Here is a 12,689-nt window from a genome sequence, read left to right on the forward strand (position 1 = left end):
CATTAAAGGCTGGATTTTCACCACAGGGGGACTTTAACAAAATAATACAAGTAACATGAATTACTATTTTACCTTATCTTATACTTCTAGCTCTTCTGCTAGTGTGAGTCTGTGTTTAATTCCTGCTGTGGTGTGGGGTGTGTTGTACAGTGCTGAAATGTCTGCAGGCCAGGTACAGCGCGAAGGTTTTCTACACACACGCTGGCTGTACGCTGGTCGCCCTAAACCCCTTCCAACCCATCCCTCACCTGTACTCTCTGGATGTGATGAGGGAATATCACTCCGCCCCTCAGCCTCAGGTAAACACACGTGAGGACATGAATAAGTCAGTACATCTCGAACATTAAAATGTACAAGTTACAAATACTTTGCTGTGGAAGCCATAAATACCATGAGTTTATATGGTCATATGTAGGACTGGGGGGGTTTGATGCTTCATGCCATGAATTGGTATGTTAAAGGTGCAATAAACGATTTCTGAGAAACGCTGTTGAAAGTGGATCGGACCAAGCACCACAACACACTTGCAGCCAATCAGCTACAGATTTGAAGAAAGACTGTAGACAGAGAGATGGCTGAGAGACATTACAAAAGAGAAAAGCTCAGAGGAATATCACTAGAAAAAGAAGAGTTGTGATCAGGCAGAAGATTTTGGACCCTCGTTAATATTAGAAAAGCTTTCCAGCACTGAAGAGACTTTAGAGCAGGAAGGCCTGAAAACAGGCGCAGAGGTTGTGTTGTTGTTGCGCGATAAATCAGTATTAAATCTAACGCGATTTGGCAAAGGCTCCATCATTATTATTATTATGCGCCACTTGTCAGTGCAGCACAGTTCTGTGATCAGTAGTAAATGCTGCTCCGTCTGAAAGCCAGAGGGCGCTCTTGCGCAGGAACCCCAAATATTCCCTGCCGCAGAAGAAGCCACATCATCTCACAGAACACTCAACTGATGTTATGAAGTGAGTTTGGAGTAAAAATGTTATTAAATGTTGTCTTGTTGGGCAAGAGGTTCATAAATGCTTCTCATGTTTGGACAGATGTTTACAGTACAATACAATTTTATTTGTATAGTACGTTTAAAAACAACTGGTGTTGACCAAAGTGCTTTACAAAAGCCAAGGAAACAAACAATAAGATAGAAAACATAAAACAGTACAGCATATTAAAGAAGAATTCAAATGGAAAAACTATAAACTAAGGTAAAAAAAAAATAAAATAAAAAATTTTAGATGTTTTGCTTTTTCAAATGCACGTTATAAGCGACTCAAACTCGCAGATGGAGCGTTTACTACTGATCACAGAGCCGTGCTTCACTGACAAGCTACGCATAAAAATAATCACAGCCTTTGCGATTTCATAATCGCACTAACACAGAACGGTTTAAGCGCAATTTCGGGTTAATTGCGATTAATCGTGCAGCCCTAATACGTGAGTATTATTGGTTTTGCTGTTTCACAGAACCAAGATATACTGTTGTTGTAATGTTAGCTAAAGTAACAGGACAACCTGGTCATTCGTTCCCCATCTTCGTATTATTTTTCATGTAGCATTATTTTGCTTCGCTTTACTGTGTTTGTTTGGGTTGATTTCAAATATCAATAATGTTTCTCATTAGGGGTGTAACGATACACATATTCGTATTGAACCGTTCGGTACGAGGCTTTCTGTTCGGTTTTTGGTACGCATTTTCAAACCGAACCATGTTGGACCATTTTTCCTGCCGACCAAAATTTAGTTATTTCAAATGTAGGCGCAGCAAGCGCCAAATAATGTAAGAGACGCTGGCGCGACCAAAACATCAAATGGCAAATGTAATGTAACGAAACTGACCTACTCGTTGTTGTGTGGTTGACGGACCGTTTATCAGTTTGGACCAATGCAGCGCGAGCTGATCTTGATCAAGCGACACTGTTACGGATTTACTGTAACACTACTAACTGTAACCATGGACGCTTGGCAGGAATAGTAGGCTATAATGTTTTCAAGTAACATTACGTCGGTTTTATTTTGACATTATGAATACAATTGCTGCCCTCAAATGTTAATCTGAACTAAAATAAACCTGTTTATAACTACTACAATATTACATTTCATTTTGTCCAAGGAGCTGTTTTGTTTTATATGCTCCTAAGAAAAGTCAAGTATAGCTCCATCATTGCTCAAAGTAAAAAAAAAAAAATACTTTATGATGTTATTAAATGTTATTATGTTAATAAAAATATAATTAAAATAATTAAATCAAGGAAATTTCTCTGGCATTTCTTTCTTTTTGCTGTATCGAAAACGTACCGAACCGTGACACAAGTGTATCGAATCGAACCGAACCGTGAATTTTGTGAACCGTTACACCCATATTTCTCATCAATCTCTAACTGCACCTTTAACCGGTGTTGATTTTGCTATATGATTAGGGTTAGGGTTAAACAATTAGACACCAATAGGAAAACTGAAGCCTTAAGTATAGCAAACTGCACTGCAGAAGGCAACTTTATTGCACCAAAAACAACAGCTTTGTTGAATGTGAATTATTTTGTATCCTTGTTTTTAACGAGGTGTAACTGTAGGTTGTTGTACAACAGCTTCAAGCATGGCTCAGATGAAGCACCTTACATTTATTTAGTATTTGCGTTATTATCAAATGTATCGAAAATAGACATTTACTGCTTGAGTATGTAGTACAGAAAATATTTATTGGTTAAATTGTTGTTGAATGAAGCAAAAATAACTACATTTTGATTATCTACATTAACCAAGATATAAAGATTTTAAGTCATGACACCCACCTCCAGTAGTGTGTTGTCTTTTGAAACTAGAAAGCTATACAGTTAATGCATAACAGATGACAGGACGATCTGCCTTTTGTCATAGCGGAGGACAGTGTCAAAACAATGTTTGCACACCTGGTCTGTTCAGTGTGCTGCAGGTTCTGTAGGATTATTCAATATGACGTTAATGAGTCAGTCTTTAACTTTTTATATTTTAAACAGTGCTGAACAGTCTATAATGCCTTTGTTACGTCTTCTGGTCACCAGCTGCCATTCATTTGTGCTAAAATACAAACTATTAGTCCATTATTTATGAGATTTGACCTTTTCGTATTTACGCCATGGCCCAGTAACTCCTCTGCATGTTTATTTTGACATCTGAGAATGTTAATGGAAAAATTGCAAACCAGGAAGTTCAGGGCTCCAGACTAACTTTTTTCCCTAGGAGCACAGTGGCCCCTAACTGAAAATTTTAGGAGCACAACCAGGAAATTTAGGAGCACACACCGTAAATCAACATACTAACCAAATATTCACATTTCTACTAATTTCCAGTGTATTACTAATAAATACTTTGATAATAGATGCAGAAATTACAATGCCTTTGCGCTCTGATTTAACGTTACAGCCTCTTGTCTTCTAAAAGCAACCGGCAATTGATTTATTAACACCGCATACTCTATGCTTTGTTATTAAATAGAGTATTGTGTTTAAACTGTGAAGTGCCTGCACTGTCGGCAAACTTCGTGTTCCCCGCAGTTATGGGGTAGCGACTGCAACATTCGCAGTTCATGGTATTCGTCTCCTTACAGTACTACCTCAACCAGCTGAATTCTCGCAGCCAGTCTTCCCGAAAATGGTGGGTTCGGCCTTTTTTGCCACTAAAACCTCTCACTCTGAATCATCATCCGACTGTGACACTGTACTAGGGCTGCAACATTTCAAATAGCTCACAGTTCAGTTTGTATCACGGTTTTAGGTTCACGGTTTCGGTATGATTTCGGTGTTATGTTCAGGGGAAAAAAAGACTACTGTCAAAAAAATTAAGAAATAATCTAACCACAAGCAAAAGCACAAATAAATACAATAGAGCAAAGATAGCCTAGCCTACTAATAAAATAAACTATGCTTTTCAGGTAGGTCTAACATTAGTTTTCAGGTACAGAAATTGAATAAAATAATCAAATGTAAAATAACATTGCTTATTTGACTGTATAAATTAAAGATGAATCCTTATTAAAGTTACAAAAGCTATTTAATTCAGAGCTGATTCAGTAGGCCTACACCGATACTGTGAGTGTCTTTCTTCATACATGTTCACTTAAGGCATAACAGATACTATGTCTGCTAGGATACTCATCAAGACGGACATGTTGACTTACTTTTTGTGTGAATTTGTCCATTCAAGAGCAAGACTTGAAAGATAACTTGAAAGATAATATTTGCGCGCTGTCCGAGATGAGTAACCTACGCATACACATAGACACGAGCGCGCGCACACACACACACACGCGCGCACAAATCTAGACGCGAGTTCTCTTTCGCGTCTTGCTCTTGAATGTTTGCATTGGCAAAATAAATGAGTTTAGTTTAAACACCGATGGTAACATCTGCAGTTCAGGTCTCGCCTGCGCTCGTGCGCTATCAACTCCCGGGTGATGACGGCGTAAATGACAGGTCATGTTCGAGCATTTGGCACTCACATTGAACAATGCACAAAGAGTAATCGTTTTCTTCACGTTTTTTTATTATTATCGCTGTTGTAATGTTTTATTTGAGAAGCCAGCAAGTGAATTTAACTGGCACACTAGCCACAGAACGAGTCAATAGTTCGCTTGCTCGTGGCTCAGACGCACATAGCAGGTTGTGATATTTGTCTCCGTCTCCTTCCTACAGACGTTTAAACGCGCGCTCGATTATCTCTAGGACCCTCCCCCTCCACACATTAGCCACTTACAGTGGCCATTCCCTATTCTTCTTGCACTGCCACACATTCCGGATTCATTGATAAGCCCCTTCCACGTTTAACGTGTAAAAAAAGAAAAGAAAAAAAAAGGGACTAATTTACTGGTCGCACATGTGCGACTGGATGTAAAATTCAGTCGCACACTCTCAAATTTTGGTCGCAAAATGCGACCAATTGGTCGCAGTCTGGAGCCCTGAAGTTGGATATAAATAAACTGAGGTCACTCTAGATGATATTGACTAACATTTTATGGCCATTTTCTGGGACAGATAAGGGTAAATTATAGGGCTGGGAGAAAAAATCGGTTCACTTAGCTATCGTTTTTTCTTTATTTATTTTTTACGATTCTAAAGATTTTTTTTTTAATCCAAAAGAGGATGAAATGTGCCGTTATCTATGAGTGTTGAGTGACGTAATATACCAAGTGGACTCGTGGAAGAGACGTGAAGACTGAACGCACTGAAAAGCGAATAGACTATTAACTTAAAGCTTAAAGGCACGTCCACTTTAATAAAAAAATAATATTTATTAAACAAACCAGATCAATACGAGAGCAGAAACTAAATAAAGTGCATAACTGAATAATAAACCATAGGCTCAAAACAAATACAAACAGTGGGCACTGCGCAAAGACCCGCCCCCTTTAGTTACTGTTGCTATGTCCGACCGACAAGCTACGCTGCTCTCACACACACACAACTCACTGTTGTTCTCACGCAGTGAAAAATACATCGCGGAGCATAGAGGACACTGACACGCGCTCACAGACAGGACAGACCAGCTTACTTTTGGGTTACTTTTGATTTAAACAAAGTCTCACCTTTCAAATTTGTTCATTTTTTAAAGAAATTTAAACAATTAATACCGTTTTGTGGCTCTTTAATGTGTCTGACAGATCGCTGTAGAGCTTCAGTTAAAGCTGCTCGTGAACCGATCATCTCTTCCTTCTAGTTCATTTATAGCATCAAATAAACATGAATGAACGTCAGAAGGAATGTTGTTTTAACCGCGGAAAGGCGTCAGTACACTCCGCTTCTCAAGTTCAAATCCTCCCATAACTTTCCTGACTGCTTTTGTTGGACAAAATGGCGGATGGCGGAGTATGATTGGGCAGATCGCCTGTCAATCAAGCTCGGTTGGGCTAATCCAAAAAAAGTGAAAACAAGGGGGGTGTTCTGAAGACAGACTGTTACCTGTGAAACAGGGGTGCTCTGAAAACACCCCCCATTAGTAATTAGTGCTTTCCACCTGATGAAATTAACATGGCAAAAAATCGACCAATCAGAATTTTGGTCGAGCCAGAATGTATCGACCAATAAGTCGACTGGGAGATTACAGCCCTACTGATGTCTACGATAGCGGTGCTTAAAATAACACATTTATCGATTACATTGTTTGACAAGTGACTGTTGAAATATTTATTTGATATTGAATCATTTATTCAAGAGAATGTAGGCCTAGTATTGTATGATGCTTCTGAAATAAAAGTCAGAAAGATGTGATGATTTGTTTTTGTTAATATGACTCATCTTATACATCATGTACAGTCTGTGTGATTTAAATTTTCACGATGGTCTAGTGTTAAAAAAAATTTGCAATATTGAATCGCAATTAAAAAAAATCGCAATACATATCGTATCGGCACCCAAGTATCGGGATTCGGGAGATAGGTGTATCGTCCCAGCCCTAGTCAATTATAATATCATAATATAGAAGGCAATGTTAAAGCATCTCTTTGTACGTAGGAATTTAAGCCACACATCTTCATCGTAGCAGAAGAGGCGTATAGGAATGTGCAAGGCCAGGTGGAGCCCATGAACCAATCGCTGGTCGTCTCTGGAGAGAGCGGAGCTGGCAAGGTAAGCGGTGTTTGTGTGGCGTAGGTTCCCTAATTCATGTTTTCCAATGCATATGTGTAATAACTGCTACACAAAATGAACAGTCCTAGCTCTATGTAAACCTCTTTTCACATGTGAAGTTAGTGACAGAGCTTTACTGTAGGTTGCTCTTTACTTCAATGTCAGTCTCTTTGTAAAGCTACTTCAAGTTGTGACAGATTTACATAACAATATCTGACATGTGATGCTCAAACTGTTTCCCAAAGCCAACTATGATCAATCAACTATGAAATAATATAATAATAAAGCATTTTATTTAAGGCGCCTTTCAAACCACTCAAGGTCACCACACAACAAGTTGCAGCAATGACAATATTAAAACAGAAAATAACAGTAATAACAGTGATCAATAAGTTATGACAACTAACAGTATGTTTTTACATTGCTTTAACTCATCTAATTTTTTTAAATAAGTTATACAAGATTTCACTTTTTTTTTAAAAGTCAGTTTTAATGTAATTTAGTTTTAATGTAATTTAAACAGCAACTTTAGTTTTTTTTACCGTGTACACTGTTAAATCTTTTTGGTTTAACTTAAAAAAGGTAAGTAACCTGGTTGCCTTAATTTTAAGTTCATTTACAATTAAAAACAGTAGTTAATACAATGAAGGAGATTGGTTTAATCAATAGAAACTCAAAATATGTTATCGAACCACATAAATTATTGATTTTACAAAAAAAATTGTGATAACATATCATGAAAAATATTTTTTTACAGTGTAGTTGGCTAATTATGCTTTTGGGAAAAAGATCAGACTAAAATTATCGAAATAAACTTGTTTCAAATATACATTCTTCAGAAAGATCTGCATGTTAGAAAATTATGAAAGTTTTGAAAGCCTTTTTGTGTTCTGAATTAGTGCTGTGTTGAAAAAATCGATTCACCAATTCTGAATCGATTTTCATATTAATTTCTAAAGATCGATCCGTAACTCAGAGGATCGATTTAATAACAGGCCTATATTTTCCCCATAAACACACTGAGACATGGCGACCGGCAGCGCTGCTAATGCGGTCTCTCTGAATCCACCATAGACAGTATATAAGACTTGTTGACCAGAAATGAGGAAAGAGCCGTTCACATAGTGCGTTTTTTGCGCGTGCAAATTCGTTTTCCAGCCGCGCCTCTGTTCATGGTTGCATAGCAACGACAGACGCAACGGGAAAGCACGCGCTTGTGGAAAGGAGAAAGCGGTGCAAACTGCACTCTCCATGATGACGAGGAAGTATCATCAAAACATTTATTGATTTCTAGCCCTTGCATTAGCTTTACTACTAGATATATTCATTGAGATGAGAAATAAAAAGCCGCCCTGTACAGCGACGATCAGCTGTTCGGCCGAGCTTTCCATTTTGTTACGGAATGGCCGCTGGTTTTTGTCACATGACCTGTTGAGATGCACTAGACATTCTCTGGATGCACTGAAGTGCTTCTCACTGAATTTGCACGCGTATAAAACGCGATATGTGAACGGCCCCTAAAGTGGTATCGTGTGCTGTTGTATCTAGTTTAAAAGGCCTTCTAAATATGAACGCAGTTTTGGATTAAATAAAAGGACAGTCAAGTCAAATAAAACACGTTTTATCTCCTGTTTAGTTGCTAACACTACATTAAGATACCATTCATTAATATTACTTAATGCCTTATCTAACATCAACACATTGAGTGAACAATATATTTTTACAACATTAATGTATGTTTGTGAATGTTATTTAATACAAACACTTGATTGTTCATGAACAGTTAAAACTTTAGAAAATTTTATATTTTAAGAATATAAGATCGGATCGGATCGAATCGAATCGAATCGAATAATGATAATCGATTCAAGATCTTGAGAATCGGAATCGAATCGATTCTTGAAATTTGAATCGATACCCAGCACTATTCTGAATTTGGCTGTTTCATAGTACAATGAACTCTCTTAATATAAAAATCCATGAAAGTTTGATTTCTTTATAGGACAATATTTGGTCGAGATACAACTATTTGAACATCTGGAATCTGAGGGTGCAAAAAAAAATTCTAAAAATTAAGAAAATCTACTTTCAAATTTTGCATTTATGTTCACGATTGTGCTGCATTCACTCACAAAAATACATGTTTTATATATTTACGGTAGGAAATTGACTAAATATCTTCATGGAACATGATCTTTACTTAATATCCCAATGATTTTTGCCATAAAAGAAAAATCGATAATTTTAACGCATACAATGTATTGTTGGCTATCGCCACAGATATACCCGTGTGACTCGTGACTGGTTTTGTGATCCAGGGTCACATATTAAGTTTAACACTGAGCTGAAAACCGTCTTTTTGGCGGATCTCAAAGCGATTTAGACCACATCTTCTGTACTAAATCTCTCTTCAGACATGGACGTCACGTTGTCTGATGAAGTATTATGCCACTGTGGCCGCCTCTTCTCAGAAGTCCCAGAACACAGTGGAGAAGATAGAAAGACGAGTACTGGACTCCAACCCCATCATGGAGGCGTTTGGTGAGCGCACTTCATGTTGTACTCTTGTTTCCTCTATGATTTTCAGAGATATCTTCAATAGACTCTTTCCAAAAGCCTTTATTTACCTCTTCCCTTCTTCCCCAGGCAATGCCTGCACGTTACGCAACAGCAACAGCAGTCGCTTTGGAAAATACATTCAGCTTCAGCTCAACGGGTCAGTTGTGTTTTCTCTCAGTTTCGTTGACTTCAGGCACATGAACCTAAAGCATCTTGTGATTGTTTTAAACCAATGTGATTTTATAATTCAGCTCTCAGCTGCTGGTCGGGGCGTCAGTGCATACGTATCTCTTGGAGAAGACCAGAGTGGCTATCCAAGCGCCAAATGAAAGAAATTTTCACATATTTTACCAGGTAAAGTAAGAGCCTGCATTCACAGAACCTACCAGGAAGACAAATACTTAAAATATTTCCATTTCCAGTAATATTATCAGTTCTAATGCCCTTTATGTTTAGATCATCTACAAACATTTTGATGTCAGGCAGTTGAGTGTTCATTTGTATGTTTTTTTTTTGTTTATTGTTGGTTTGATTTGAAGATGATGAAAGGAGCCACAGACAAACAGAGACTGGAATGGATGCTGCCTTTGGAACAAGACTTTACGTGGTTGCCACATGCTGAGAGAACCTTAGAAGGCAAGAATTAAAGTCAAAGTCCCCCTGTAGTCAATAATTTTATCCTTAACTCACCTTTGATCACCAAAGAGACATATTTAAATGTTTATTCCTTGAAATAAATTATTCATGCCATAAAATAGCTTGAATGTAACTCGACACCCTTGCCTCATTTAGTATATGCGGTTCTATGAATATGCAAAAGAGCCCCGCCTCCACTCACTCACTCAGAGATCCACTGGTTGACGATCACACGTTGATCTGATTGGTTACAAGGTAGTGTGTGACGTCAGAAACACCAGCGATTTCAAACCGTGTTTTTGAGACTGTCTTTGGTTCACTGCAGTTTTAAGCAGAAAATACTCAGCAATGCTGTCGACTTATGAATTTACTCATGGTTTGTCTTAAAGCGTATTAAAAACACCACATAGACACATAAACAACATTAAAAGCTGTATTTTCACCACAAGGGGACTTTAATATATTTATCCCAGACATTTAGCAGATAAGAGCTGGGCAATTATATAATTTACATTTTGCAATGATATAAGCAATCAATAAAGATGGACATACCTATATATCCATCTTCATATAAAGATCTGGGCGATAATATAGTTTCAATATCAGGCATGAAAACTCCTCACCTTTCGGCGAAATTCGCCGTTTTAAAACCTAAAAGGGTCACCTACGTGATTTGTGCAGATCCGATGAGAAAATATTTTAGAGAGGAGAGGGGGGGGGGGGGGGGGGGGTGTTCGAGGTCGAGGCCAGCATTTATCCCCTATAAAGTTACCATAAACTTTACAAAACTATAAGCTTTAAAAAACAATCATCATTCCGAATGCCGAAACATGACAGCCAATACGAGTCAGAGTAACGTTAGGGCAGAAATGTTTTCAAAGTCTTTTACACCGCGAGTCTGAGAACTGGACACACTGCCGAACAAAGAACCGCACGTCGGAAAGCAAGCCTGAGGTAAGTTAGCTTATAATGTTAACTGTCCTGTCAGATACAGACAGCGATGTTGCCAATGTCATTATTTTTTATTTTGACATAGAAGTGGGCGAGATAATATCGCGAGTGGGCGCGGGCGCCGTGAGCGCTGAGCGAGCAGGAACAAGTATTCATTGCGGCTCCTCATGCGTTCTCCTCATGCGGCTCGCCAAGCTTTAATTTGTGGCTCGCAGTTGCATGGCGGTAAATAATACGGTGATATGATAATGCATTCACTATAGATATTTTATAAAAACATAACAAGTAGGGCTTTAACATAACCCTTTAAAAACTCAAAGTGTCAGCTCTATTACAAATTATTTCGATCGGATTGAAAGGGGTGGTTTATCGAGAGAACGTGAAAAAACTTGATCGATTGAAAACCGAAACTGAAAGGACGACGTATGACGCGCTGAACAAGCTGTTCTCCTGATTAATAAAGTGTCATATAAATGAATATCCTTTCATTCTATAATTCTCCTTTCACTCAGCATCTGTGAAGTGAAGCAGGACAACGGCTCACCAGTGCTTGTTTCAGATTATCATACAGACGACTGGTTTGGGGCATTTTTGGGATAAATAGTAGTAGTAAATAGTTTTTTTTCTCTGAGACCCGATGAAATACGTAGATCAGCGGCCCATTGGTTCTTTTCTTGATTGACACTGGGCTAGCCCAATCACATCTTTAATGTGAAGTATAGAAATATACTCTTTCAAGTATAGAAATTAGTACAAAACTAATTATGAAAGTTTCCTTTATTTTTCAGTGCATTTGTTTTACAATAGTCTATATGGCTATTACTATCATGGGATTAATATTATAACTATTATTGTAGTAGAAATGTAGACAGACACTGTAACTAAAAGAGTTTTGAAATTTTCTTTGTTTAATTTGCACCAGATTGATGAATTTCACATTAAAAAGCACAAAATTTTCTTACGGGGGAGCATGCCCCCGAACCCCCCTAGAGTGGCAGAGGACCACTCATCACAGTGATCCAAAAATCCTGTGAGAAACACTGGTAGCCTACTACAATGCCAATGCAGATTACAAGTTGTTTTTTTGTTGTTGTTGTTTTGTTTTTGTTTTGTTTTTTTTTGGGGGGGGGGGGGGGGGGTTCGGGGGATGGTATATATGCCGCATCCTTCTCACCTTTTTTACCCCTGACCTGTTTTCATGCCTGCAATATACTTCATGAATTTGTCTTTTGAAGCATTTTATGAGGAATTTGAGGAGGCACTTTTAATATTTGATATCTTGCATTCTGTTCATCTGAGCAGAAGACTGTTTGCAAGAGACAACGGATGCCATGATCAACCTTGGCATTGATGAGGGGAAACGGGCACAGATTTTCAGGGTAAGTTGTGACAAGGGAAAAATTACATCAAAACCTCAATGATAAATATGATTGGTTGTTGGATTTTTAGATACTGATTAATTAAACTTTACGATGTTATTTGTATGAATAGTGGATGGAGAAACTAAATTACATCACACACTGAAGAACGCCTGAGAGCTGAAAAGTTAGTTTGTTTCTCCACGTAACGAATAAAAACTAGTAAATTAACTTCTTGATTCCTCAGTGCAAATTAACCTTGAGGTTTTGATGCAAGTTCACACACCAAAATAACAACATAGGAGATGAGAGAGTGTGGACTGGAGTTGGTGACCCACTTGTTGATGGGTAAAATAATGGAAATAAATATTATACTATGACTCTATTGTTGTCTTTTTGCAAAGATCCTTGCAGGTCTTCTGCAGCTGGGGAATGTGGACTTCAGTCCTGCATCAGAAGAGGCTCAACCATGTGATCTTGATGGGCACTCCAAAGGTGTGGTGTTTCTTTTGTGTTGTTTTGTTAATCTAAAAAGCAAAGTCATGGCTGGGAATTAGGTAAGGTGCATATTCCAGACATGATGAGACGAAGTACT

General features: G+C 38.0%; 1 protein-coding gene across 1 annotated transcript in view; it reads left to right on the forward strand.

Annotated features, from left to right (window-relative positions):
• The window catches only part of myo19 (myosin XIX), a 41,991-nt gene that overhangs the window by 7,098 nt on the left and 22,204 nt on the right, over nt 1-12,689 (forward strand). The window contains exons 3-10 of the mRNA XM_079607189.1: nt 151-299; nt 6,477-6,590; nt 9,005-9,131; nt 9,237-9,306; nt 9,401-9,503; nt 9,689-9,785; nt 12,039-12,115; nt 12,499-12,589. Of these exons, the coding sequence (XP_079463315.1) occupies nt 151-299; nt 6,477-6,590; nt 9,005-9,131; nt 9,237-9,306; nt 9,401-9,503; nt 9,689-9,785; nt 12,039-12,115; nt 12,499-12,589 (828 nt within the window). The remainder of the gene's footprint in view (nt 1-150; nt 300-6,476; nt 6,591-9,004; nt 9,132-9,236; nt 9,307-9,400; nt 9,504-9,688; nt 9,786-12,038; nt 12,116-12,498; nt 12,590-12,689) is intronic.

This window comes from Phoxinus phoxinus (genome assembly GCF_949152265.1).
Source record: "Phoxinus phoxinus genome assembly, chromosome: 3".
Taxonomy (NCBI): domain Eukaryota; kingdom Metazoa; phylum Chordata; class Actinopteri; order Cypriniformes; family Leuciscidae; genus Phoxinus; species Phoxinus phoxinus.